The sequence below is a fragment of the Typopeltis vanoorti genome, chromosome 9, assembly GCF_054136105.1.
Source record: "Typopeltis vanoorti isolate ZY-2024b chromosome 9, IOZ_Tvanoo_1.0, whole genome shotgun sequence".
NCBI classification, from domain to species: Eukaryota; Metazoa; Arthropoda; class Arachnida; order Uropygi; family Thelyphonidae; genus Typopeltis; species Typopeltis vanoorti.
Window position 1 is genome coordinate 106,416,157 of NC_143557.1, and position 27,896 is coordinate 106,444,052.

General features: G+C 34.5%; 1 protein-coding gene across 1 annotated transcript; it reads right to left on the bottom strand.

The window, feature by feature from the left end:
• Window positions 1-5,446: 5,446 nt before the first annotated feature.
• LOC150103382 (lipase member I-like) lies at window positions 5,447-27,631 on the bottom strand. The gene is made up of 6 exons (XM_090398594.1): window positions 27,522-27,631; window positions 24,056-24,199; window positions 18,283-18,409; window positions 15,058-15,171; window positions 11,998-12,102; window positions 5,447-5,830 (listed from the first exon to the last, which is right to left on the bottom strand). Exons 1-6 carry the CDS (start codon window positions 27,615-27,617, stop codon window positions 5,550-5,552), a joined length of 867 nt encoding a protein of 288 aa, XP_090254720.1. The 5' UTR covers window positions 27,618-27,631; the 3' UTR covers window positions 5,447-5,549.
• Between the last annotated feature and the right edge of the window lie 265 nt (window positions 27,632-27,896).

Here is a 27,896-nt window from a genome sequence, read left to right on the forward strand (position 1 = left end):
ATTTCGTACAAATTAAATTGAAATACGTTTTCGGCAAAAATGTTACAAATTTCCTAAGCACGTAGTTAAATAATTAATGTACAGTTCTTGACTATGCGAAGAGACATTTCACTCTAGAATATGTTCACCCCCGAACCGTGATGCAGCTGTCATAATGTCGTATAATGCTTCGCACCAAGTGATTCAAGAGTTCTGGCTCACTCCTCCTTCAGAGCAACGATAAGGCGTTGTTTGTTTTCTGGAGGGGAATTTCCAGCAGCAATGCGTCTTCTTATTGAGTCACAAATATGTTGTATCTGGTTGAGATATGGGGAGCGTGTTGGCCACTCGATTCGATTAATATCCTCGCTTATCGGTGTGTCCTTTAAGCATAATACCTCCCACACCATATCCCTAGCACCGCCGTATCTATTTCTTTCTAGAACATTCTCCGGTTGGTAAGCAGCACCACTTTCACTCCAGATCATGTGTCTGGAATCGGAGGAAAGACTAAAACGACTCTCATCTGTAAAGAGTACATGAGACCATTGGTGGCTTGTCCAATTTTTCCAACTTTTATGGATATTACATCACTGAAAACGTGTTCTACGAAGAGCTGTGAATAACGGGACGCTGACTACATGCTTTTTGGCGCATAGGCTCAATTGTCACAGACGTCTTGCCACAGTTTGTCAAGATATTAGGCATTCTTGTGCTGCGGTTTTTAAATATTATTTTCCGTAGCATCCTAAGGTCACGTGCAGTGAGAGTAATGGGTTGTCTAGTGCGGGTAGCAATTGCAGTTGACTCCCTGCGCTTCCATTTCAGTACGGTATCACTGATCGCTGACCTAGGATGGCCCCAAGTGTCAAAAATGTGCCGAACAGATTGTCAGTTCAAGCATTAACGATTGGATTAGCCATTTCAACCGGACACAGTTGCACTGACTTGGGAACATCATCTTATTCCTCCAATATATACCAGCTACAAACACGTGACTCGTTACATGGCAAAATGTATCTTGCCAACGTGGATGTCCGTCGACTTCTTACCAAGCTGTGCATAATATATTTGTATAAAATATGAAATAAAGAATAATATTCCATATTATTTTAGTTTATTATACCAAATTAAGTATTTCTCGATTTTTTTCTAATTAATATTTTACAAATTATTTTATTTTATAAAATACGCTCTTTATAATTGATATTTATTTGTTCGTTTGTTCATTTTATATTCTTAAAATGACTTTGCATTTGCATAATCAGATCTAAAACCAACTTAACATGTGAGAGGACCTTAATTAACAAAAGAAGATAGTTTATATAAATAATAATTGAAAAAAAAAAAACTCAGAAAATACTTTGGTATGATAAATTAAAATGGCAAAAATATTAGAAATCCGTCATTATTTAATAGAGATCTTTTTCTTTTTCTATATTTGCCTCATTAGTAGATGTGCCGATATATCTTTTTATTTCCGTAGTTTACATAAATATAACATATTTATATTTAAATATTTTAATGACTTGAGGAGCATAAGGATCTTTCTCAAACATGGCCAAGTTAGCCCGTCTTAGGCGGGGACAGCAGGGTTTTTCTCCCCAGTTTATCTGGGGGTATTTTTCCCACAAGCAGGCATACTGGCTCCCTAAACACACGCAGCTACAGCCATAGGGCTGTTCACCTTGCCTCGGGACGGGTGCGACTTAGAAGGACTTACGATAGATCTGTAACAGTCAGTAGGCCTAATATGTAGAAGGGAGGAGAAGAAGAAGAAGTTATTTTAATTTTTTTTTCATAATTCGGAATCTCTGTTAATAGAGACTTAACGTGGAGCTTTGTAAATCCATTTCAGGCATCCAGTAGAAGGGATGGAGGTTATATCTGGGAGAATGAAATACAACCATTACCTCAAGTCAGTCTGAAATATTAGCCTTTTTATTGGTCGCAGATGTACTAGATTAATTATGCAATATAAAAACAGTTGTATTGGTACAACTGTCAGAGTGCTTTTCGTGTTTTCTAGGTGAGGCGTTTAAGATCGTAAAACAATCTTATGAGCAATGAATATATGAGATATTTAAAAATAAGAAAAAACTACATATTTTTTATTTCCTATATATTTTTATTTTTTAACATACATTTCTGATAAATTACACGCATGTGACATCGTTCAGTACTCATCATAATTAATACAATTAAAATATATTTATTATAGTTATAAAATGATATAACCAATGCATTATTATAAGTCAACTCCTGAAGCATTCATTCCCAAAGCACGTGATGTCCTTTATCTCTCACGCACTTTTAGAAAAGGCATCCCATCCTTTAAGCAGTCACTGATAATAAGCCCAAATTGTACTGAATCATTGCTTTTCAGCAGTGAGAACTCGCTGACAACCACCGCCATCTAGTGAGTCTAATTCCTATCTGACAAAAATATTGTCTGTAATAATACGAATTCTACAGCTCTGAGATAAGGGATTAAAACCTGAATTTAAGGAAGGAAAAAAATTACTTACTTTGTCAAAGATAGATAGAGTAATAGGGAAAGTGGTCAAATACATGCTTAGAAAGACTTTCTCTAGTTGAACCAACCTCTAAAAAAGAACATGTAAAAGTCTTTATTCTAACGAATTTGCATTGTGAATGCGAACATTATTTCTATAAGACAATAATACAAGTGCCAGTTTTATTATTAATCTTGATCATAAAAATAATTTATGGCTACAATTTTGCAATTAAACTGTACTATTTGGTTTTGTCATTTACGTGTTACTTTTATTAGCAGGCATCATTAAATGTCTGTAAAAAATACGTCAAAGTAATATACAGCGCCAAATTCTAAGTGCTATCATTTACAAGGGGAATAATTGTCATTGTCTGTGAACCAAATCCATAACGCAGGCTATGTATTTTAACCCTTTATATGGACTGCCACCTTAAATAAACCAAACACATCGAAAACCTTTATAATTCACTTCGCATTATTGTCTTGAACGAACCAACACACATACACACACGCGCGCGCGCGCGCACACACACACACAGAGAGAGAGAGAGAGAGAGAGAGAGAGAAAGATAAAGTAATCTTTCACGGTATTTGAAATAATTATAATACGTTAATACTAACATCGCAAACAGTAAACTGTCGACATTAGAACTGTTGCACAGAAGAATCTTTTCAACTGAACTTTGGCACAAATTGCACGAATCACTTGACAAATCCTCAATAGCGCCCTAATCATAAAATGAAAGCAGCAATCTGTGTAATTCTATTAAACAATTACATGTATAATTATGACGTTGAAATGATTTTGAAATACACTATGGCAACCCTCTTTCTCTCTCTCTCTCTCTCCCTCCCTCTGTGTGTGTGTGTGTGTGTGTGTGTGTGTGTGTGTGTGTGTGTGTGTGTGTGTGTGTGTGTGTGTGTGTGTGTGTGTGTGTGTGTGTGTGTGTGCGTGCGTGCGTGCGTGCGTGCGTGTGCGTACATGCGTGCGTGTGCGTGCATGCGAGCATTATGAAAGAAATCAACTTCCATCACCAGTATTTACTATCGTAAATACTGGTGATGGAAGTTGATACCTAACACCAAGTATTTAGATGGTTATGCCCTAAAAGCCTATAAGTACAATGATGATTATTGATATTTTTGCCAGAGGCAAACAGGAAAATATCTTTATCTCTTTAAATAGAACAGATAGTGGAAGTTTTTCCTTTTATTAAATTATTTAATAACTAGTAAATTTAGTAAGGAAGAAAAAGCCATAGTTTCCCAAAAATGCACTGTAACCTCCGTGTGAGACCGGCTAACTCACTTTCAGTTTAAATATCCTATTTTAAAAAAAATGAAAGATTCGCTCAGGTAAATAATTAGCCTTGGCACTGAACCATATCCAAAGGCATCGATGTGATCTGAAGTTGGTGTGGATGGCGATCTGTAATTGTATTTTTAATATGACATTGATTTCTCTTCGAATAACTTCTTATCTTGAATCCTGCAGGCAAACAGGTAGTGAAATGCGAGAGAGAGAGAGAGAGAGAGAGAGAGAGAGAGAGAAAGAGAGAAGAATATATACTCATTTTTCATAGAATCCATTGAAATGTAACAGGCTACATTTAACTAAGGATGCGGATGAATTGATCCTGAGTATTCCATTGGTTTGGCATCCCACGCTTAACTCCATCACAATGAAAGACCACTTTTAAAAAAAGTAAGTTTAACTCAGTTATCATTAAGAAATCAATAGTAATAAACCTTCACATTCTTTTCGGTTAGCATATGTGCAAGCATAGACATATACATACATGCATGTCCGAAAGACACACACACACACACACACACACACACACACACACACACACACACACACACACACACACACACACACACACACACACACACACACACACACACACACACACACACACACACACAAATACACTCACGTAATGCAGTGCATGATCTTTTATAACTGAATATTCTCTTTTCATTCACAATCAACGTAGAAGCAGAATGATGAATGTTTTATTCATCAATCCACGTGAAATAATATCATTGATCGCTGTAGTGAAGCCAAATACCCTTGCTTTAAATTTCATTTCAGAGATAACATTTCATAAGCAATAATTCTTTCAAATTCAAATTAAATTTGAAATGCAATACGTCTTACGTTTAAAATATTGACGTTTTAAAAGAAATTATTTCGCTATGAAATAATGATGTAATTTTAATATTGTTTATTTTCTACGCTTCTTTCTATTTTTATTATATTTGCTTGAATCGTATGAGAATATTTTAATAGAGACTGCGAAAAGTGTTGATCTTATAATTATTCATGAAATATTAGTAATTTTAAGATCAACACTGTTTATTTAAAACGAAAAATTACTGCGTATTAATTATCTCTGTTATATAAATAATAAGAGGTTAATTATGAATCGTGTATACTCTGTATAAATTCAGAAATACTTTTAGTATCAATAATTTTAAATCGCGCTGAATGCTTTTTTCCATTCATTATACCACTTCTAACGCCTTTTTATCTGCTGAAAAGAAACGATAAACAGTACTCTTGGGCAATATTCCACACATATACTCTCTTTTATGGTCTTAGAATACACCTAACAGTTTTAGGCAATAGTATCTTCATTTCGTTGAATGAAAAAAAAAAAAAAAAAAATTGGCGTGAAAAACTTTGTAACTTAAATCCACAGGAAAATTCTCGAAAGAGTATTTTGATCTGTACTGTAAAAGATTTTATTTTACCCAGTTTTAAACCATATCTAAATAATGATAAATAACAACTCCTGTGTATGGAAAACATATTGTGCAACAATCAAAAGCCGAAATATCATAATAACGAGATGCAGTGTAGGGTTAAAGGATTTTTATACCTCTTTTTTATTATTTCAACTATCCAAATAGTATTCATTCAAATAGACTATGTATTCAAGTATACGTATATATTATTTCTTTATTAAAACGAAACTGGAATGAAAGTGATATATACTTTCATTTCAGTATGAAATGCTGCATCATTAGATATCAAGTAAACCGTTTAACACCCATTAGGATCGCAATAGTTAGGTGCACTTTTTGTATTGAGATAGAGTTTGCGTATTCCTGTTCCCAACGCACGACAGCTTTCCTCTGAGTAAAATCCCATAATTGCAGTTGGACTGTTGGCACATGTACAGGATTTAACATTAAAACTGGCTTGGTTGGCGCATTCGGCTGCAGTGAAGTTGCATTGCTTATTCTGTAATGACTCTAAATATAATACCGTCGAACGCTGATGACTGCACAGGCAGATGACAAACGCACATACTCCCAATGGTGCTGAAGAGAGAATAAAGAAAAATGTAAATGGGTTTTCCAGTAAAATTAAAACTTTAAAGATAATTCTTGAAGTAATTTTCATTTTATTGAGACGTTGTCTGCACAGTATCATAAAATACAGATGTCAGTTTTAAATTTTGCATTTTACGAACTAAATGTATTGGGACTAAATTAATAAATTATATATCTACTATAAAATACGTTTTATAGGTATTTTATACGATGAGCAACATTCGTACCATATCGAGTAAATTTTACAAATGTCTGTAAAGATTTAAGTTGCCACCAGACATCGCCAGGCATATCGTAACTATAAATTGTAAATATCCTGGCAATTTTTTATATTATCCTTTAAAACATTCATGGTAGTTCATGAATTCTCAGTTATTTCAAGTAGTAGAAAGCAGTAATATCGTTTATATATTATTTTAAACATTATTAAAACAATATTATAAACATATAAACACTATTATATGTTTATAATATTGTTTATATATTATAAACAATATATAAATAACTTCATATATTGTTTGTCTTTTTAAAAATATTTAAGGAAGTAATAAACAGTTAAATTGGCATCCATATTTACCATTTGTTTCATTACATAATCATATGTGATGATCTACAGTGGTTTCTAGGGTACAATACAATGTCCATTGTATAAAGATGAATAAAGCACAGTCCACCCGATAAGCCAGTAGTGTTAGTTTCAGTTAACAGAAAACAACAGTCGAAATAATTTTAAGAATATATAAAGTGCAGTTACACTGTCCAACTAGCAGTTAAGTCCTAAAGAAATCGAGTATGCTATTAGAGGTGAATTTTCGCATTGAAAATGTAGTGATTAATTTTTCACAGAAAAGATGTGAACACCTGGTAACTTTCTGCACAGACAGTGGTATAAATTTCTACGAAGAAGGCCAAAAACGTTTTGCCACACATAATCATGAAAATTTGTCTGAAAGAATTACTGTAAATGACTGCTTGCATGCAGTGTATTTCGACAATAAAACGATTTCAAAGCATTGAGGAAAATTAAAAAATTAAAATAATGCAATCGTTACAAGCAATTTCTGTAGAATAATTCAGTAGAGGAAATAAGAAACAGCATTGTTAAGTTTAGTGTGTGGGTCCAAATTCTTCAATACGTAGTACAGGGTGTCCCAAAATTCACGCAAGATTTAAATTTAGCGCCATTTGTGCGGTAAAATGTTGCCAACGACAAAAAAAAAAAAAGACAGCGTGACAGCTGACAGTTCAGGGTTATTAAAAATGACCACACACAGCGAAGAGAGTTCGTTGAATGGATTATGGAACAACAACAAGTGGAGGATGCTTATTTTTTGAACAAAATCATCTTCAAATCAAAATGATCGATGAGGCTCATTTTCATCTTGATGGCTTCGTTAGTCGACAAAATTGTCGCATTTGGGGTTCAGAAAATCCACGAGTGATTGTTGAGAAACAAATGTATCCACAACGTGTCACTGTTTGGTGCGGATTTTGGGCTGGAGGCATCATCGGTCCATTCATCTTCGAAAATGCGGCTGGTAAGGCAATAACAGTTAATGGTGCTCGATATCGCTACATGATAATCCAGTTTTTTGTGCCTAAATTGCAAGATATGGATGTGGACGACATGTGGTTTCAACAAGACGGTGCCACATGCCATACAGCCCGAGAAACAATTCACTTACTGCATAAGTCATTTCCTGGTCGTGTAATTTCCCGTTTTGGTAATCAGGATTGGCCGCCCAGATCATGTGACTTAACGCCGTTGGACTTTTTTCTTTGGGGTTTTTTGAAGTCTAAGGTTTATGCCAACAAGCCCACGACCACCCACGCCTTGAAGGAGGAAATTGAGCGCTGTATCGACGAAATTCAGCCACATTTATGCAAAACGGTCATGGAAAATTTCGACAAAAGAGTGCGTATGTGCCAACAAAGCCGTGGAGCCATTTACCCGATATGCTATTCCATGCATAACCCTATACTGTATACTTTATGAATCAATAAGAAATTACAATTTTTAATTAAAAACCTGTGTTTTCTATCAAAATTACTTCTTGCATGAATTCTGGGACACCCTGTAAAATAAAGAAGGAGGAATACAGTGTTCCAACAAAAATATGTGTGCCCTTTCCTTTAGTGTTACACGGCGATCAGCATTCATTTTAGACAAATTTATCACTCTAAGACCGTGTTATAAATAATTCTTTTAATTTCCCGATGTGTGTGTGTGTGTGTGTGTGTGTGTGTGTGTGTGTGTGTGTGTGTGTGTGTGTGTGTGTGTGTGTGTGTGTGTGTGTGTGTGTGTGTGTGTGTGTGTGTGTGTGTGTGTGTGTGTGTGTGTGTGTGTGTGCGTGCGCGTGTGCGTGCGTGCGTGCGTACGTGCTATATTCTGTTTAAGACCACATCCGAGAAACATTCTTTTATATAGATAGTTTTATTACACCAAAATGATGTCCTAATTTAACATGACATTTGATTTATTAGTATTAAGATCCGGGATTATCAATGGTCCTATTTATAAGAACTCTTAGGGAGAAAGGTTATGTGGGTAGAATATGTACCTTCCATATGCTTGGGATTTGTAGACCATCATTATTGTAAAGATTAGGGTGATTAATACGAATTTTACATGCCTCCTTAAATTTACATTGGTGCTACGTTTCTATGTGATGTAAACAACAAGTGCTTGCCAGTCAATTCTAGGTTAAGTGTTCAGAGCATGATCAGAAAGGCCAGCTTTACCATAATTATTATATTTAATGTATCGTTTATGTTCCATTTTTCTTATAGGAATTGTGCGCCCTGTTTCCCTATATAGGGCAAATTACAGGTGCAATGAATACCGTATACCCCAGGGGTGGGCCAGTGAAGGGAGTAGATCCTTGGATGAGTTGAGGAAATTCTTTAATTTTGCAAGAGGTTTAAAGGTGGCTTTAAGGTTGTATTTCTGCAGTATTCTGTTTATTGTATGTGATATCACTTTAATGTATGGAATGCTTATCGGTACAGTGTTATTGTAGTCTATTTTATTTTTGTTTTCAAGTGAAGTCTTGTGAAGAATTTTGTTGATAGTATTTTGGCTGTAGCCATTTTTTAGGAAGTATTGTACGTCCACAGTTCATAGAACCAAGGCTGGCAGATTGCCAAGAATAGTCAATGAGTCAATTCATGCTTGGATGTATGAATTGGTCACCAACACGCAAAATCACGAGCTTTATGCGTAAAATTTCCCAAATATTATACAAGCAAAATAATTACCATTTTAAAAACTATAATGTTAATAAAAGAAAAGTTAATTTTCTCACACGTAATAATAAACTCATCCCACAAGACAGATTGATTACCCTATTATCGGAATGGATTCTTCTTCTTCTGACATGCACAGAAGTGTCAAAGGGTCTCGCCTTTGTGGGTGTACAGTATTACTGATAACTTGTAATTCATCTTTAAGTGCTCGTTCATTGGAGAAATCATCAAAGCCCTGTTTCTTAGTGTATGAATGTCACCTAGTTTTTGTGATGGGTGGTGGTTGTAGTTCATGTGCATATCTCAATTCACAATTGAGATTGATAAACTATAAAAACTTCAGTTTCTAGATAAACTTGTGACACTTCTTCCTTCTGGCAGTCTTTCCTTCAATGTGTGTGTTATGTTCCATCGAGTCGTTTCCGACTCCTGGAGACTCCACGAACGTACACTCTCCATTCCGATCTGTCCCTGCATGTCTTTCAGAATCTCCAAATGCAATTCAGTAGCTTCTTTAACTCCATTCACCTATCTAATTCTTGGTTTTCCTCTTCTACTGCTTCCATCAACTTTAGCAAGCATCGTCATTTTCTCCAGACTGTCATTTGCTCGGATAATAGGTCCGAAGTATTACAATTATAGCTTGATGATCATAGCTTCGAGGAAGCAATCTAGCTTTATTCTGTCTATCACTGATTTATTGGTTTGCTTTGCAGTCCATGGTATTCTTAGTAGACGTCTCCAAACCCAAAATTCAAATGCATCTATCTTCCTTCTTTCGCTCTTTCTCAGGGTCCAACTTTCACATCCATACAGTACCACAGGGAATACCATTGCTTTCAAGATTCTGATTTTCGTTGCGCGGCTAATATCTTTATCTTTAACGATCTTGCTTAAACTTGTCATTGCTTTATTCCCGAGTAATAATCTTCTTCTAACTTCTTCAGTACAATAACCATCTTTATCAATTCGGGATCCTAGGTGCATAAAATTTTTAACTGCTTCCATTTTCTCCGCATCTACTTCAAAATCATTGTTCACATGTTGTCATAACGTTTGCCCTTTTCAGGTTACGTTTAAGACCATATTTAGCACTTTCCTCATAATAAGTTCCTTCAAATATGCTTTACATTCTGCTAGCAAGGTGGTATCATCTGCATACCTCAAATTATTAATATTTTTTTCACCAATTTTAATTCCAACTGAAGATTCCTCCAGCCCTGCCATTCTTAAAATGTATTCGTTATAGAAGTTAAATAGGTAGTTAAACTCTGATCTTTTTGAAAAGATCTCTTGTTTTTCCTTTCTTGTTTTGGTCGCCTATGTGTTGGCATTCTTGGTTAAAGTATTTTTCCTTGACTCTTCTGGCTTGTCGTTCAAACTCGGAATTCAAATACTTCCTGCAAGTTCCCTGTGGCCTTCATTTTCCTCCTTTCCTGAGCATTTTAATGGCATCTTCTGACAGCCATTTGGACTTCTTCTTCTTACAAACTGTTGGAATATTCTTCTTTGCTTCTGTTTTAATCATATCTTTAATCTCTTCCCATAGTTCATCTGGTTCTCCTTCACACAAATTAAGTGTGTTGAATCTGTTCTGTATGCTAATATTGTATTCAGCTTGTATGTTTCCAAGACGATATTTGATCAACATTTGTGCTGTTTTCAGTTTCCGTAGTTTCACATGCATGTATCGTAGCCACTAATAACTCATGGTCTGTTCCACAGTCTGCACCTGGAAAAGTTTTGATAGCACTTCTCTATCTTCTTTTTCCAAATATATAGTCAATTTGATTTCTGTATTGTCCATCAGGTGATATCCATGTGTACAATCTTCTTTTGTGCTGTTTAAAGCAGCTGTTAGCAATAATCAAAGAATTCTCTGCACAAAAACGTAACTAGTCTCTTCCCTGCAGTGTTACGAATACCTAAACCAAAACGATCTGTTATTCCTTGTTCCTCAGTCTCTCCCACTTTTGGATTCCAATCTCTGATAAGTAGCCATAAATCTCGCTTTGGTGCTGCATCTGTCACTTTTTAACTCCATAAATTCTCCAATGTCTTCTTCTGATGCCTCTGTAGTAGGTGCATAAACCTGAATGATGGTCATATACATTGGATGTCCACTCATTCTGAGAGACATGATTCTGTCACTCACTCGATTATAACCCAATACATACACACACACCTATCCATCTTTTTTACGAGTCAGAAAGCTCCTCCTTTTTTTCGACTTGTCTCATGTCGTGAGTAATACATCATATAGTCCCCTGACTGAAAATGGCCCATTCCTGTCCATCTAAGTTCTTTTATTCCCAATATATCCACCTTCTTGCGCTCCATTTCCATCTTTATTATTTCCAGCTTACCTTGGTTCATATTTCTAACATTCCAAGTTCCAATCCTGTGGTTTCTTGTGAAACAGGGAGCCTCCGTTTTCCAACCAGCAACATCCGTGACCTTTCCTTCAATATTTACCGGAAACCTACACATGCTGGCCAATATATGTATACTCCAAACTTAATATAAACGTCCGTAAATTAAAATAATATTTCTAACACGGTTGTAGAATCCATAATTTATCAAAAATGAAAACTATGTGTGTTCTCTCAATGTAGTCAATGTCATTCATTCCAAAGGTTTATTTCGAAACACTGTCGATTGACAACATCTAGTTTTTATATCACGATAAACTGAAAACAATATGAATGATTCAATGTCTCTCTCTCTCTCTCTCTCTCTCTCTGCACACATATATGCAATAATTAAAAAAAAAAAAAAAAAAAAACAGTAAGGTGTACTTTGCATTTTGTTTACACTAAATTAGTAACAAATCTTTTAAAAAAACTGGATTGTTATTATTTTTAACACAATTTAAACTATTTTTTACTTAACATTTTCTCAGAACTTACAATCCATACATCCAGGCTGATGCGATCCGCCATTAACGTAGAAATTGCAGTGGCCAACAATTTCATTTATTCCGAGATAGTATAGTGCATCTAATAATCCATTACCTTTAAATGAAAACAAAAAAATATTATTGTATAACTAGCATTTATATTAAAAATGTACAGGATGGAGTCGTCTTGAACGAAGGGGGAGACTTTTTATTTATTATTTTCACGTTCAGATATAAACTAATTACATACTAGGAGAAGCTATAGGAGTCATTTAGAACAAGGTTAATTTTTGTTTGTTTGTTGAGATCTCAGAACTAATAAAGATGGTTATGTGCAATCATTCAAGCTAAATAAAACAGCACTCTGTTTTCATAACATTAAAGATGAGAAAAGTGTCCTTCCCACAACACAATTATGTCAAGGTGATCAGTGTTCAAGGCATTAGTTATGCAACGTTAGAATGTTCAAAGTTCGCCAATCAAAAAACGCACTATTTTAAACAGCAATCCGAAACTTTATGCTTAGAATTCCAGATTAGTGAGTAGGTCATTTCTGAAGGGGAGAAATAGAGGAAGAAATTCATGGGATGTTCTGCCTTTGGTAATATACAGTAGCGGACAAATTAAGCGAATAAGCCAAATTTTCATCAACGGTTTCGTTTGCTTTCAGTTCACAATAGTTTTGGTTTCGGTTTACGAGTTTCCCAGCTTTGGTTTTAGTTCACTATTTTGGTTGAGGTCTGCGTTATTAACAGTCTTTACAATTATTACTAATAGCGTTCTGTGTTTTAATAGTGTAAACAAAGTTTACACTATCAGCTATAAAATGCACACATCTCCAAGAAAGCGTTCAAATATCTGTATTCTTCCTCAGCACACATCCAAGACAAATTGCCAATGAGTGTGGTGTTGGTTTGGGTACGGTATTCTTAATGCGATTTTGAAGAGAGTTAGGGAAAAAGGTACCTTTTCTCAAGGCAGAAAAGGTAAGGCGAAAACTACACTTACTAAAGATCGTTTACTAGTTAAAAGTAAAATGAATCCAGATTGGTCTCCTGTAGATATAAATAGAAAATTGGTAGCTAGTGGGATTAATATTTCTGACATGACAGTCATTCGAAGATTGTTGGAAGCAGGGAAGGCTGCTCACAGACCAAAAATAAAACGACTGTTAACAATGCAGACAAAAAGGCTTCAGTGGGCAAAACTGTACAAAGACTGGACTGTTAAGAAGTGAAAGAAGGTCATATTCTCAGATCTGAGCCATTTGTTAGTCCAAGTATAGCAAGCACCCTATGTTGATAAATCAACGGCTGAGAACATTTATCTCCCGTACATCCCAACAAGTTCCTAAACACCCAGCAAAAAGATCTTCTGCGGTGGCTTTACACCTGAAGGTCCAGGATCACTTGTTCCCTATTTAGAGTATGATGAAAGTGACCAATACATAAGAAAGGAGTGGTTCCAGAGAATACAGAAAGAAAAAGAGCTCATCCGTTGAAACGCGAAAGAGTTCTTCACAAATCGCAACATCCAATTGCTTCAATGGTTTTTGTGTGTGTGTGTGTGTGTGTGTGTGTGTGTGTGTGTGTGTGTGTGTGTGTGTGTGTGTGTGTGTGTGTGTGTGTGTGTGTGTGTGTGTGTGTGTGTGTGTGTGTGTGTGTGTGTGTGTGTGTGTGTGTGTGTGTGTGTGTGTGTGTGTGTGTGTGTGTGTGTGTAGAAATAGAAAGTGTTTTACCTTGGGTGTACTATACGATAAAAATACCAAGAAATTTTATACATTTGGTTTTAATCGTTTTTCCTAAGAAAGCAAACAAGCAAGCACGCCAAGTTTGTGCCTGTAGTATTTTCAGGTCTGAGGAAAACGCGTTGTAAAGGTCGCATAAGCTCTAATCACTTGCATAAGTATACCATAATACAAGGCACATATCCTAAAGGATATGTAGTATGGTAAGGGTCACTACCCAGTCTGGTTTCCCTGTAATAAGTGCGGTGTTACTTTTCCAAAAACTCGTGAGATCCCTCGGATCACCCAACAATGAGTAACTCAAAGATCAAACTCAGCATTGTTCCCCCAGTAACAGGCTCGCCCTGTCACCAAGAAGAATGCTCAGTGTCTGGTTCTAGGCATGCTCACCCCACCACGAAGCAGAACCACTCATATTTCATCACAGTGGGATAACAGCAACAGCCATGCCTCAGTTAGAACTTAATTGGCTACAACAATGCTATCCATCACCCAGCATTGCTACCAACCGGTTTCGACCCTTAGGGGTCTCGTTAGTGGGAGCAAGACTCAGAGATGGTGATAACAAGGTTGAAGTAATGCAAAACTCATATTTGCCTATAAGAGTTTCCACAAGGTGTTTTGACCTTATTAAATAAAAATCTCAGGATGAGAGAAAGATGTAGAAATTGTTTTACCTTGGGTGCACTATACGTTAAAGATACCAAGAAATTTTATATAATTGGTTTTTTCCCAAGAAAACAAACAAGCAAGCAAGCCAAGTTTGCGTATGTAGTATTTTCAGGTCTGTGGAAACTCGTTGTAAAGTGGCATAAGCTCTAATTACTTGCCTAAGTATCCCATAATACAATGCACATATTCTTAAGGACATGTATAATACTATGAATACTATGTATTATGGGAAGGGTCACTACCCAGACCGCTTTCGAGCTATATTGAGGTCTCGTAAGTGGGAGCCAGACCCAGAGGTGGTGATACAAAGACTGAAGTAATGCAGAACTTATATTTACATATACGAGTTGCCGCAAGGTGCTTTGACCTTGTTACATAACTGGTATTATATATATATATATACAATACTCCAGGCCTGATTGGCCCTGTCGACAGATCCACTAACCGAAGGTTTCAATCCCACTTCGCTAATGTGTTCAGGATCTGGAGGGTTGAGAAGAATGTGTCTGATTAGATGGTTTCTGAAATTACACGAATAGTGTGAATTAGCCTAACTATTATATTATAGCACAGATGTGCTGCATTTCATAAAACTCGATATACTCAATGATTCATAAAACACAATATAAGGGGAAATGTTTGCTTACTCACATGAGTTAGTAGGCGGTTGGTTTGTGTAAATAACGTCTATAAAATCTGCATCTGTAGGATCCAGTCGATATGCAACTGCTACATCACAAAAACATGGTCCAGCAGGATCAAGACCTAAAAATATAACAAGATGTTTTGTATTCCTAAAGGTATATATTATACATCTTTTCATAAATATATGAAAAACAACCTAACAGTAATAAACTCTAAGTCTACCTTAATAAAGAGTGGCATTTTATTCATACACCCTGTTGCGAAATTCAAACCGACACTCGGTTTCGAGAGTAATGCATAAAGAAACAAACAGTGGTCTAGAAGGCATGAAGGCAGGAAAACACAGATCTGTTGCGCAGTGAAGATAAGGAGGGAGAAGAGACGACTCTAATCAGGCTCAAAGGTGACAGCAGACTTTTGTTTTGTGGAACACCACGTTATTAGATTTTTTGTTATCAGTGTCTATTTACATACTAAACGTTTACATACTTATCAATGAAAAGTCAATTTACATAATAAAGCTAAAAAAAAACAATTTCATCGAAATAAAAGTAAAAGGCCCAAAACAAATAGCGGACACTTTTCGCACACTTTAAAGGAATGCATGAATAAATAGCATGGTCAACTGAATTCATCTCTTAATTTAAAAAGAGACAAATGCAATTACACTGTATGAATTAATATATTTTTCGTCATCTCTCGTTATTTTAAAATAGGTGTGTGAATTTTCTTTTATATATATCTGAAGGCAAATTAAAAATCTGCATTACTTAAATTGCAATAGATGTAGACATTGACACCATCAAATTGTTTTCTCTCTGAATCTTACATTGTACTTTTTGTTAGGTCAATGCCTTATCCCAGTCAAGTAACAAGCATCTCAGACATTTGAATACTGCTTATGATTAGGTGGTTAATCCGATCTTCCTGGTGTGCTATAAACGGAAATGTCCATTCCACGGGACACAGGATATATTACCTTCCATTGAAAAGTCCTGATAAAGTTTATATGTATCTTCACAATAAAATTCACCAATCCTTTGTATTCCCCACTGAGAGTGGGGAAACATTTTAGCTTAAACTGCTTTGAAAATCGATGGCTATTCATTCTCCACCTTTAGTTAACATAACAGAATACCCCAGCTATCAGTGGCCTAAAAGAATCCCGATGAAGAATACAGCAAAGAGCTGCTGCTATCTTGTGGTACCTGACAATATATGTTATTCCCTGAAATTACTTCAGTTCTATGGTTCAGTTTACTGTGTGGGAATTAAAAATGAGAGTATGAGGAACGGAAAAAAACCTTCTTGTGAAAGATCGACTATCTCTTGGAGTGTATAAAAATAGACATTTTATTTAAGGAGATTTTAATGAGTTTAGTTTAATTAATTAAAGTAATATTTTGTTTCATAATCAGTTAAAATTTTAATTAGCAACGACCTAACATAGTAAACAAGCGTAATTAGCATGAAACTCTGTTGATGCAACAAACTGAAAGACTTAATTTTATTTTATTTTTTTTTCCACATTAATTCATTTACAAATGAAATAAGCTGAAACTGATATTACAGCTTCCATTTCTGCAGCACCTAAAGAACATTTGAGGTGAGAGGTTGAATCAAGGTTAAACGAATATTTTCCTTCAGTAGATGTAAAAAAATTTATTCACAAACTTTTGCACTGTTATAATATAAAATAAAATAATAATCCGCTAACATCAATCCACACCATAACCAGAGATAGATGGCCTGAGACTATCACTAATTATATGCGGCATCTGCTGAACAGAGGTGGATGGCAAGTGCCGTAATCTCAAGTTCCCTAATCTTTACACAGTGTATTATTCGTTTGAAATGGTGTGAGTTCGAGCGTCGATTACATTGAATTTACGGGACGAAAAACCGACGTGAAAAAGAATCCGCACGCCAGTATAAGCGAACGACTAACTCGAAAAACTGTCGAATAAATGCTTAGAAAAAGTCGTCTAGAAAAAGTGTAGAAAACCTTTTTTCTAAAAAAAAGAGGATAAAAATGTACAGAAATAAATTGCATGTCGAGAAAAAAAAGTAAAGGATTAAACACTATATTGTCCTTCAGATAGAACATTGTTGAACTGGTTATTTTGCCTACATAAAAATTAAGAAATGCAAGGAAAAAAGATTACAATGATTGAATAAGCAATGAAATGAATTTTTTTATCATATTTGCACTGATAGTGCAAATCCACGTATTTAATTCAGCACCTAATTAAATATTATTATTATTAATCAACACCTCCAGGGTTTCAAAGACTCATCGAGAGAGGGCCTGATCTACCACTCTCTGTCTCCACCACCCAATTCACCAACTATAACGAACCGAAACTACATCGTCATCACTACCGCTAGCATTTTCACAGAAAATCATAAACATTCATGCCCTCGGCGGGATTCGAAACGGCAGCCTTTTGAGTAAAGAACGGATACGCTAGTCACTCGTCTAGATAGGCCGAGTGATATTCTGACATATATGCTCGAATATAGGGAAATAACAGCAAGAGCTATACTGAATAAAGACCTCGGTTATTTAAATTTTGGTAAATCCTGATATATATATATATATATATATATATATTTTTTTTTTTTTTTTTTTTTTTTTTTACCTGGAATATTGCTTATTATTATTTGGTTGGATGAGGTTTAAGAGTAATGAGATCAAAATCACGTTTACACATAATAATACAAAACGGACAGAATAGGGAAAATGGTACATTAATTCACATAATTACGCATTATGTGAATACAAGATAAATAACTGTGGCAATCGGGATTAATATATATGTCTCCCTTCTGTAGACGGAGTGCTTAATTATTGTCTGCACCCGAGATATTCCTCTCTTTGAATAGAATTACACAATTCTCAACCGTGGAATCGTAAATAGTAGACTTCCCATGGTTCTAGCAAACCAGATAGCAACAGAAGTTTGCCATTTGCTAATAATTCATAAATGTGGCGTAAGCCTTATCTGTTATTTTCATTGCCTTCTTTCCATTAAATGATATATAAACTATTCCAAGTCTCAGCTTTCATTTTGTTGTTTGCTCTCTGGAAGGGGGGGGGATAGATAATGACTAATCTACTCATCAAGAGTCCCATTAAGACTAGATCGGCATGACTATTCACATTTCAATCATTGTACTATTATTATTATCAAATACTGAGAATTACAATGGAAAACAGAAATCACTCACCTGTGATGTGTGGTATTGTACTGTTCACACTTGCGTTTTTGTACGCAGCTGCAGCCATTCCTCCAAGATGAGCTCCTAGACTATGTCCAATAATATGCAGGTATTTGAGAATAATTATACCAGAGTCCTATATATGAAAAATTTATCTTGTCGTAATCATTGATAGCCAGAAAAGAACTACAATATAAGAAAAATAAGAAAAACACAAATAGTCAACAAAACACATACAGTAATAATCACGTTAACAATTTGAAACAGATGGAACACAGAGGATTTACAGATAACCTTCTTCAGGGCTTTTTTTTACAGTCACTAAAATCCAAAAAACAGTAGCACTTATATATATGGTAATCGTTAACTGCAATCCAATTACATTAATTTTGTAATATAACAATAAGAACTTGCTGTCTTAAAGAAAAATTTCCAATTATTTTTCAACTTTATTTAGTTGATCAAGTAATGTTTTAATTTTCGACGAATCTTGAATTTTTAGCACAGGAAAGCAACGCAGAAAAGTTTACTAACGAATATAGACATACGGTAAAATAATATACTCGTTATTATTAGATTATTATGATTATTATTAGATTATTATTATTATTATTAGATTATTAGATTATTATGATACTCGTTATTATGATTGCACCTCATATTCTGGAAATGATGGAGATGGAGACCTCAGTGAATAACTATTTTGTGGAAGAGAATTGCGTAGATGAAATCTGTGCATTTCTTTTCTTTTTTTATTTATTTTTCCATCGTCAGAAAACCCTGTCTAGGCTAAACACAGTACCAAACCCGGTACGGAAAACAAGCCATTTTATGCCTCCAGCATTCAGTGCTGTTTTCTCACAGTGAGTGATTTTTTCCTACCTAAAGAGAACCAGAAACATCCATGCCCATCTATGTTTGTTACTGTCCAATATTAATATCCAATGCTGATTTTATTGCATTTTCTAGTATTAATATAACCGTGCTGTTTCAGTATAAATTTACAGTTTCAATTTATGTACTTTGCGAGCCTCTTCAATACCCTTGACGCTGAATAGCTATTATTATAATTACAATAAGACTTCGAAAGATTTCAAATGAAATATGCAATGACATAACGGTAGTAAAAAACACTCAACAGGCATACAATCAGGAATACATCAAAAACGTGAAATGTGCAGCTAGAGTAGATGATGATATTCGACCAGAAACGCTGAAAATGGAGGTATGAAAGTTTTACAGTGGTTGCACTTGCATAATTCAGAAAGTCTAGAAAGATGGTCGAATTCCAGATGATTGGAGTAGAACTCTCATGGTAGTCATCAATAAAAGAGGGAAATGGAACTGACTGTAAGAATTAGAAAGGTATTTCCCTACTGGGTGCTCCTAAGATTTGCGCAAATAAACTTGAGAAACGATTAGGTAGGATTTTGGATGAGAAGCTTGATGAAAAGCAAACTGGATTCAGGACAATGAGAAGTTTGACAGAATCAGATTTTCACTTTAAGATAAATATTTGAGACATTGGGAATGTAACGAACATCTGTATTTAAGTTTCATAGATATTGAAGAGGCATAAAAGGAGATGCTATCCAACACGCTATAGTTGTATGGTGTAAATGGGACATTATATTAAACATTATTTAGTCTCTATTGTCTCTATTTGAGTTCTAAGTCAGCCGTTAGAATTGAAGGGGTACAGGAAGATGGTTTGATGTTAATTCAGGTGTGATATAGGATGTACATTATTTCCTTTGTTATTCATCATCTACGAGCTGAGGCTATTAAATAACTAGACTGGTTGCAAAAATGTGGTTTATTATTCAGTTGTACAACTTAACTTACATCTCACTCGCATGGAGCGAAGTCCGGAGAGTAAGGTGGATGGTGCAACACTGGAGTCTTCTTATCAGCCAGATACTGCTTTACAGCATTGCGGGCTGGAGCGTTGACCTGATTGAGAATCCAAGGCGTTTTTCTTCCACAGATCGGGTCTCTTCTTCCTCACTCGTTATCTCAGCTTGGTCAGAACCTCAAGGTAATAATGTTGGTTACTTGTCCGACCCTCTGGAACCCATTCAACCATTACCACGCCGCTGATATTTAAAAAAACCCATCGGTGTTGCCTTCAGTTTTGACATGTTATTCTTTCTTTTTTTTTATTCTCGGTGACGTGGGAGTTTTCCTGTTCATCGATTGTCTCTTTGTTCTTGGATCGTGCTGGAAAATCCAGGTCTCTTCACATATGATGATATTCTCAATTTCACAAGGACTTTCAGATTAATGCGATGCTCGAGTTTAATGTTAGACATTATTCCGGCAAAGCCACTTCACACGTGTTCCTTTTATAACTGTCTACAGACTTACTATGAGCGACAGCGAACAATGTTTATCTCAACTGCTTCTAGAACCTTCAAGATAATTCTCGGCGAATTAATAGCCATACCTCGTATATGGATTCCATTATGAAGTAATGAAATACTATAGTATTTCATTACTTCATAATAAAGTAATGAAGTAATGAAATACTATAGCTGACATCAACCTTGAAGGTGTCCATCTCAGCTCTTTATTTTATATAGATGATGTTATACTTGTAAATAAATCCAGTACAGGTCTGAGAGTTTCTCTGACCAAATCTAATAACTACTGCAATAACTGGGTATGAAACGTAGCAATGAAAACACAAAAACAATGAACATACGCTGTAAAATTGAAAACATCAAATGTATCCTTAATGGAGAACCTATAGAACAGAAAAGACATTTGTCACTCCGGCGCAGTGTTTCGTGAATATGGCAAATTACATATGGAAAATCTATGGAAATAGGCAACAAAATTAGCAAAGCAGATCCTCAGCATAATTCCTTTTTATAGAATAACAAAGATATTAATCAAAGCATTACGTTACCTATAAACAAGACGGTATTCAAACCAATTTCAACTTATGGATCTAGGAGCTATGTTAAAAATAAAACACTTCATCAGAGATGAGACCACGGGTGCGAAATTTTTGAGAACGATTAAGGGAATGAACAGATAGAAATAAATTATTATTATATTATATGTATTATACCATATTAAAAATAAGTATATGAGGAAAGACCTTGACATTGTTAGCATTCAGAAATGTTTTAGCAGAGAAAATCTCAGTAAATTGAAGTTACAGTGGTTTTCATGCGAATCTGCATGAAAACCACTCACACGAAGACTAAGATCTAAGCGGATTGATATAGACAGATTAATTTACAGAAAAACTATCGATTGGAAGTTAGAAATGCTATTACTTTTCATATATCATAAAATCCTTTACACCTTCTGGAGGCACATGACAGGAATTTGATGATGATAATGATGATGGCCGGTTATACTATGGCGATATTACAGAAAAGAAACATATTTTCTTTTCTGTAATAATTGAAAAGAGAGAGTTAAACAATCAGTGAAGTAAAAATATAAAATGTTTTGTAAGGTGATAAAGATGGAATCAAATTATCATAGAATTTTTAAAATATAAAGAGCCAATATGCTTCATTTCGGCGATGTAAACATTACTTAAATTTAAAAATTTTTAAATTTAATTAAATTTTTAAATTTAAAATGAAGCCTATCGGCTCTTTATATTTTAAATACTTTATGGGTGCACCTTTTTGACAACTCGTGTAGCAGAGTATATAAGTTTTTTTCGCTATACCCATAAAGTGAGTATTATATTTGGTCTAGATACTCAATGATGGGATCTCAATAAAGATCGAAACCGGTCTGGGTAGTAACCTCCCCACCATAATGTATAATATCGTACATCTCCTAGGAGGTGGATTTTACATTATGTGAAATACTAAGAATAGCGATCAGAACTTTCTCCACCTTTGCTACGAGTTGCCCTAGTTTCTACTACGTACTTGAACTGCGTGCTTTAGTGTACGCTGGTAGTCGCCGATATTTTATGGTTACTATATTCGGCATGACACTCTTTGATTTCGATATTTGAGTTTCTCATTCGGTTTTAAAAGAATGTGGGATTTAATATCCCCTTAATTTAAATAATAGTATAGAATTGTTTATAATTAGAGAAAGAGGCCATGAAAAAATTAATTACATAAAGAGGGAAAGAAAGAAAAAGAGGATGGATTGATGTTAAGCATAAAAGTTGGAGGGTGAGATTAATCGGAAGAATAAATGTCACGTGGACTGATTATGAATAGATGAAGAAGATATTGTGTGATTAGCAAGATGTGAAAACATTATGCCAGAGATCTCTTAAACAAAGATGAAAGTCCTAGTGAAATAAACTGGAATAAATATAAGGATGAGAAAGTGATAATAGGTCTCTCAGAAGTTGGGGAAGCATAACGAATGATGAAGAATGGGAAATCTGATTAATCTGATGATTTGCCTATTGAATTAATCAGCGCTTCTCTGCTAGTCCAGGAGAGAAATGGTATGTAACATTTAACTATACAGGAATAACATTATTGTTATTATCAACAATATGTATGTCAATTCTAAGCAATATGTGAAGTCTAAATTTCGAGTTGTTTATACGTAATAATAAACTGTGACAAGCAAGAACCTTATCTCATTCGCTGTTCTGAGGATGAACGGTGCCCTAGATAATCACCAAAAAAGAACAAACTATGTTTGCAGATATGATGATGATTAGAATTCCAGAAGAGGTGCAGAAAACACTTGACAAATGAAACAGTACGACACAGACCTATGAATTACATGTTCATTGCACGAAGAGTAAGAACATGTTTTAAATAGCAGATAAAATGTAATTCTTAATTAATCGTATCAGACTCAATAAGTAAATATCGTGAATAATAGTCAAAGCTTGGAAGTATACTTTATATATATATATATATATATATATATATATATATATATATATATATATATATATATATATATATATATATATATATATATATATATATATATATATATATATATATATATATTTCCAAAGCCTAGCCATCACAATCTAAAATATCTCGGTGTGTATAAGATATGGTGTGAATGCGATATTCCCTATTTTGTCCAGACGGATAAGTCAATTGAATTGCGTATGGAGGAGCAGCACAGGAGGGACATCGCCTACAAGAGAACACGTGCCAGTGCTTTATCCAGCCATATCCTTTTTTTCGGCCGATTCTGATGATGAAAACCATAGTCATATTTGGGATAGATCTAACAACATTTTCCGTTGCCATGACGAATTGGAGAGAAAAATTGAAGAATCTAGAGAAATCATCCTCAACCCTCTGTATTTAAATAATGATTTACGCTATAACTTCCCAGACTGTCATTCTGCTTTGATCACATAGTGACGCTCACGAGATGCTATACGCATGCACTCACCCAACAATGTGGACAACGAAGGAACAGCTTTGAATACGTTAACTACAACGTTTTCACGTTAAATATGTAGAGTGACTTTCTTGTGTTGTTAACAGTTGTATTATCTTCAATGTTTAATGTATTTTTATCTTTTCTTTGATAAAAACATTTTCTTTGATAAAGAAGGCTGTAAAAAAGCAAAAACTAGTCGTGTTATTATTAAAGCTTTCTCCTTTTTTTGCGGTTTATGTTATTCAATTCTTAATTTTTTTTTTAATTAATTTAAAAAAAAAAATATATATATATATAATGACCACCTCTTTAACAGTAAACTCCAAGCATTAATAATAATTCATGTAAAATTCAAACTGAACAGTAAATTAATACTTTAACAGAAGATGATCAATTATTGTTAAACAGATTTAGAAATCCTACTCACCACGGCCCTTTTAATAAATGCACCAACATTTTTAGCATGTGTTCTGATAGCAACAGCAGCTTCGTTATAAGGTAGAATTGTTGTATAGTAAATGACTATGATAACACTGCAGTCATATTCGCTAATTAAGGCATTCTTGAGAAGCTGTAAAAGAGAACGTGATTCTATTAGTAGTTTCAGTGGAACAATAAACATTTATTAACAGAACAAATGTCATTGCCGTGGAAATATTAAGGACTTTGAATATCTTCGCAAGCCAAAGTATATCCACTGAAACCCCACACTCGTTATTTCTTCCAAATAATCCAAAAAAGAGATTTAAAAAAACATTTTAAATTAGGATTAGTCTCTGTAACGGATTTCGACAGACAGAATGGTATTTGCAATGCGTTTGCATTGTGGTAATGGCTAGATTATCAACTTAAGGTAAAATAACTGTATTGTAGATGATGAGGAGGAGGAGGAGAAGGAGGGCAACATGTTTGTTTGTGTTGGAAATGCAAAAAAACAAGTCAATGCATTGTAACAAACTTTTCACAGTCTAACATTATTGCTTTCAGAAAAATAAGAACAAGAACTGATGGTTGTACGATATCTCACTCTATATCTTTCATTCAGAGTATATAAAAATATTCTAAATAAATTGTAAATTGATTGCATAATTTACAGAAGATATTCAGAGAAAATTAGGACCATCCACACAACTTGACATCTCAAGTTTAGATTCAGACGACTCGATTTACTTTATTTCACACATGTTCAGTTAAGTAAAATCCGGTGAATGAGCAAGATACTAAAGTATGTGAAGATCATCTTCATTCACCGATACACCAGCATCGAATTATTCGTCAAATGACAGGGCTTTCGAGAATTGTTTCTATAAACGATCTAGATCACATGGAACATTGAACTTTATCTTCCTGGAAGTGTCCGCTACCAGACAGATAATTTGACTGGAGAAGTGAAGCTACTTTGTCTGTACCAGGTAGGCAGCGTCGTTCGTATATCGTTACAATAAGTGCCAGCACTCCACACCAGCCTTAGGTGTTCCCCCTACTATTATAGCTACAGTGGTGCATAATGCATTCGTATTACGTTGACTAAATCGTCAGTGTGAAATAAGGTGAAACGAAACAACGAGGAGCCACAGGTGAAAACTTTTTTTTTCTCACTAACCAAGTGTTGGTGATTCTCTATCCACTGTATTCGTATCTGCTTGTTTTAGTTGCTAGGAGCGAAATTTTCGATCCTCCATAGCTCAATTGGTATATACGAAGCTCTTTGGTCGGAACGACCTGAGTTCGTTCCCAGTCAATGACGCGAAGAATTTTATCTGGTTACTTTCGCCTGAAGGTGAGTTAGTCGGTCTCATACGGAGGTACAGGGATTTCTTCTTCTGAAGTATCCGGTAATTAAGCAGGTTCTTCCTTTTTGTTGCAAAACTTTCCTTCCTCTTGTTTATGTTCTAAGACTTCTCTTTCAAGGTTGTCTATCTGTCTCCATTCAGCATGCATCTAATATTGTATTCCTTACTCTTCCTCTGGGTTTTTCTTTCTATTTTTCCGTCAATGGCATCTGTGATTATTCCATTTCCTCTTAGAATATGTTCAAGTTTTCCTTTCTTCTTGTTATCCTTTTTAACAGATTCATTTCTTCCTCTACTCTTTTTAAAACGTCTTCATTATTTATTTTAATCTGTCCATTTTATTTTTTCCATCCTTCTCTAAATCCACGTCTCGAATTTCGCTTTCCAAACTTTTGCTTTTCAAACATTTCTCAAAAAAACATCGCTTTTCAAAATTTTAATTTCTTCTTTCCTCAATGTTTCAAGGTTTCAGCTGCACATAGGATAACACTTCACACATAACATTTTATTAGTGTTTTCTTTAGATTTCTATCCATTTCACTTCTGAATAAATTCCATTTTCTATTAAATGCATCTCTTCCAATCGCTATTCTTCCTTTTATGTCACTTTTGATAATAATGCCTTATCGTCTGCGTTTCGCATTGCACATATCTGTCTACTTCCCTTCTTTATTCTTTCTTTTTGCATTTTCCAATGCTTCTTTGAACATTGCTTGGGAGTACACATTGAACAAAATTGGTGAAAAAGCACGGTCTTGTCCTACTCCTCGTTCAATGGTACCTGGTTCTGTTGTAACATATACATCTCTTATAATAGCTGTTTGTCCGATATATAGCGAAATAATTAATCTTTTATCTTTTCAATGTATACCAATCTTTTCCATTACTTCTATTATCTTAGCCCATTTTACAAAGTACAAAACGTTTTCAAAATCTATATAACAGATATTTATTTCTTTATTCTTTTCCAAACTTCTTTCACTTTCTATTCTTAACATTCCAATCGCATCGCTTGTTCCTTTACCCTTCCTGAAACCAAACTGAACTTCTCAAACAAATTCTTCCACGTTAGATTCAATTCTCCGTGTTAGGATTGTCATAAGTTTTGGTGTATGGGAAATGAGGCTTAGAGGGATTTATCCCCCAAAAAATCGGGTTGTTCGTCCCTCATAACAGGCAAATCGTTCCCGTGAGCACACACGCATCTACAGCCATAAAATATACAATATATACTTAATTCCTCATTAGGAGGCTGAAACCCGTCCTAAGGGATGGGGAGAAAGGAGGTGGGAATCCCCATACGAATAAATAAATGAAGGCGTCTTTGTTTGACTATCTGCTTTAGACCAAGAATCAAATCTGGATCGTACATTAAGCTGGTCAATGAGTCAGCGTTTATTATTACCATTACTAGTTATTTATTTATTATCTGATTGTTATATTCCGAAACTGATAATTACACATTATCAGTTTCGGAATATTGAAATTGATTATTATTAGATGATATGATGATTATTTTACAACTTTTCATTAATTTTACAACTATACGATCAGCATGTATGATATTTTGTTAAATATAGCTTATCGGATCTGTTTTATGTTGTGTTTTACTGACACGATAGGTTTTGCACATGTAATAATTACACATGTAAAAATTGCAACCAAACGATACGAATTTCATTGGAAATTTAATTCGAAGAAATTTCGAATTAAAGTGTTATAGCATAATTTAACGGATTTTAAGCGTGGTATAAATTTAAAGTCACAGCAGATTGTTTCATTATTACTTAGCCATCACCTTTCTTGATATTTGAAAATAACAACATTAATCAGTAAGAACTGCTCATGCGCAAGAAAATTAATGCATCACAATGCATTTTTCTCCTACTTAATAAAGTATCGAGTTTTTAACACTAAATTATAAAGGTTATGATCTTATTTTAACACAAGTACAATATGCACTATTAATAACACACTTCAGGTTTCAATAAAATATAAATTTTGTAACATAAATAATACAAAATTTTAAGAAAAACAGAAGAAATTGTTATTCGGATATCTGTTCTCAAGATAAAATAATATAAATAACAATAAACTTACCCATGCCCAATTGGTTTGGTTGATCAGTGGAAATTCAAGCCAACCGGGCACAAGGATGAAAGTTTTATTTTTTGAAAAACAGGAAGTGAGATCCATCTTGGTTTCATCATATGTATAGCAGTTAGGTAAAATTGGGTTTTCTCTTGAGAAGCAGCACAATTGCACAAGAGGGATTTTGCCTATTTAACAAAAATAAATACATAAATACAATTATATTGTATAGCACGACCCTTCAGATAATGAACTTAAATTTATTTAAAAATAACTCTTTTAATAAAGTAGCTATAAAATGATATATTAAAAAAATGATATCGCATAAAGGTGATTCCATTCATTCTTGCGTCAGAGAAAGCCATATTTAAAATTCCATATATT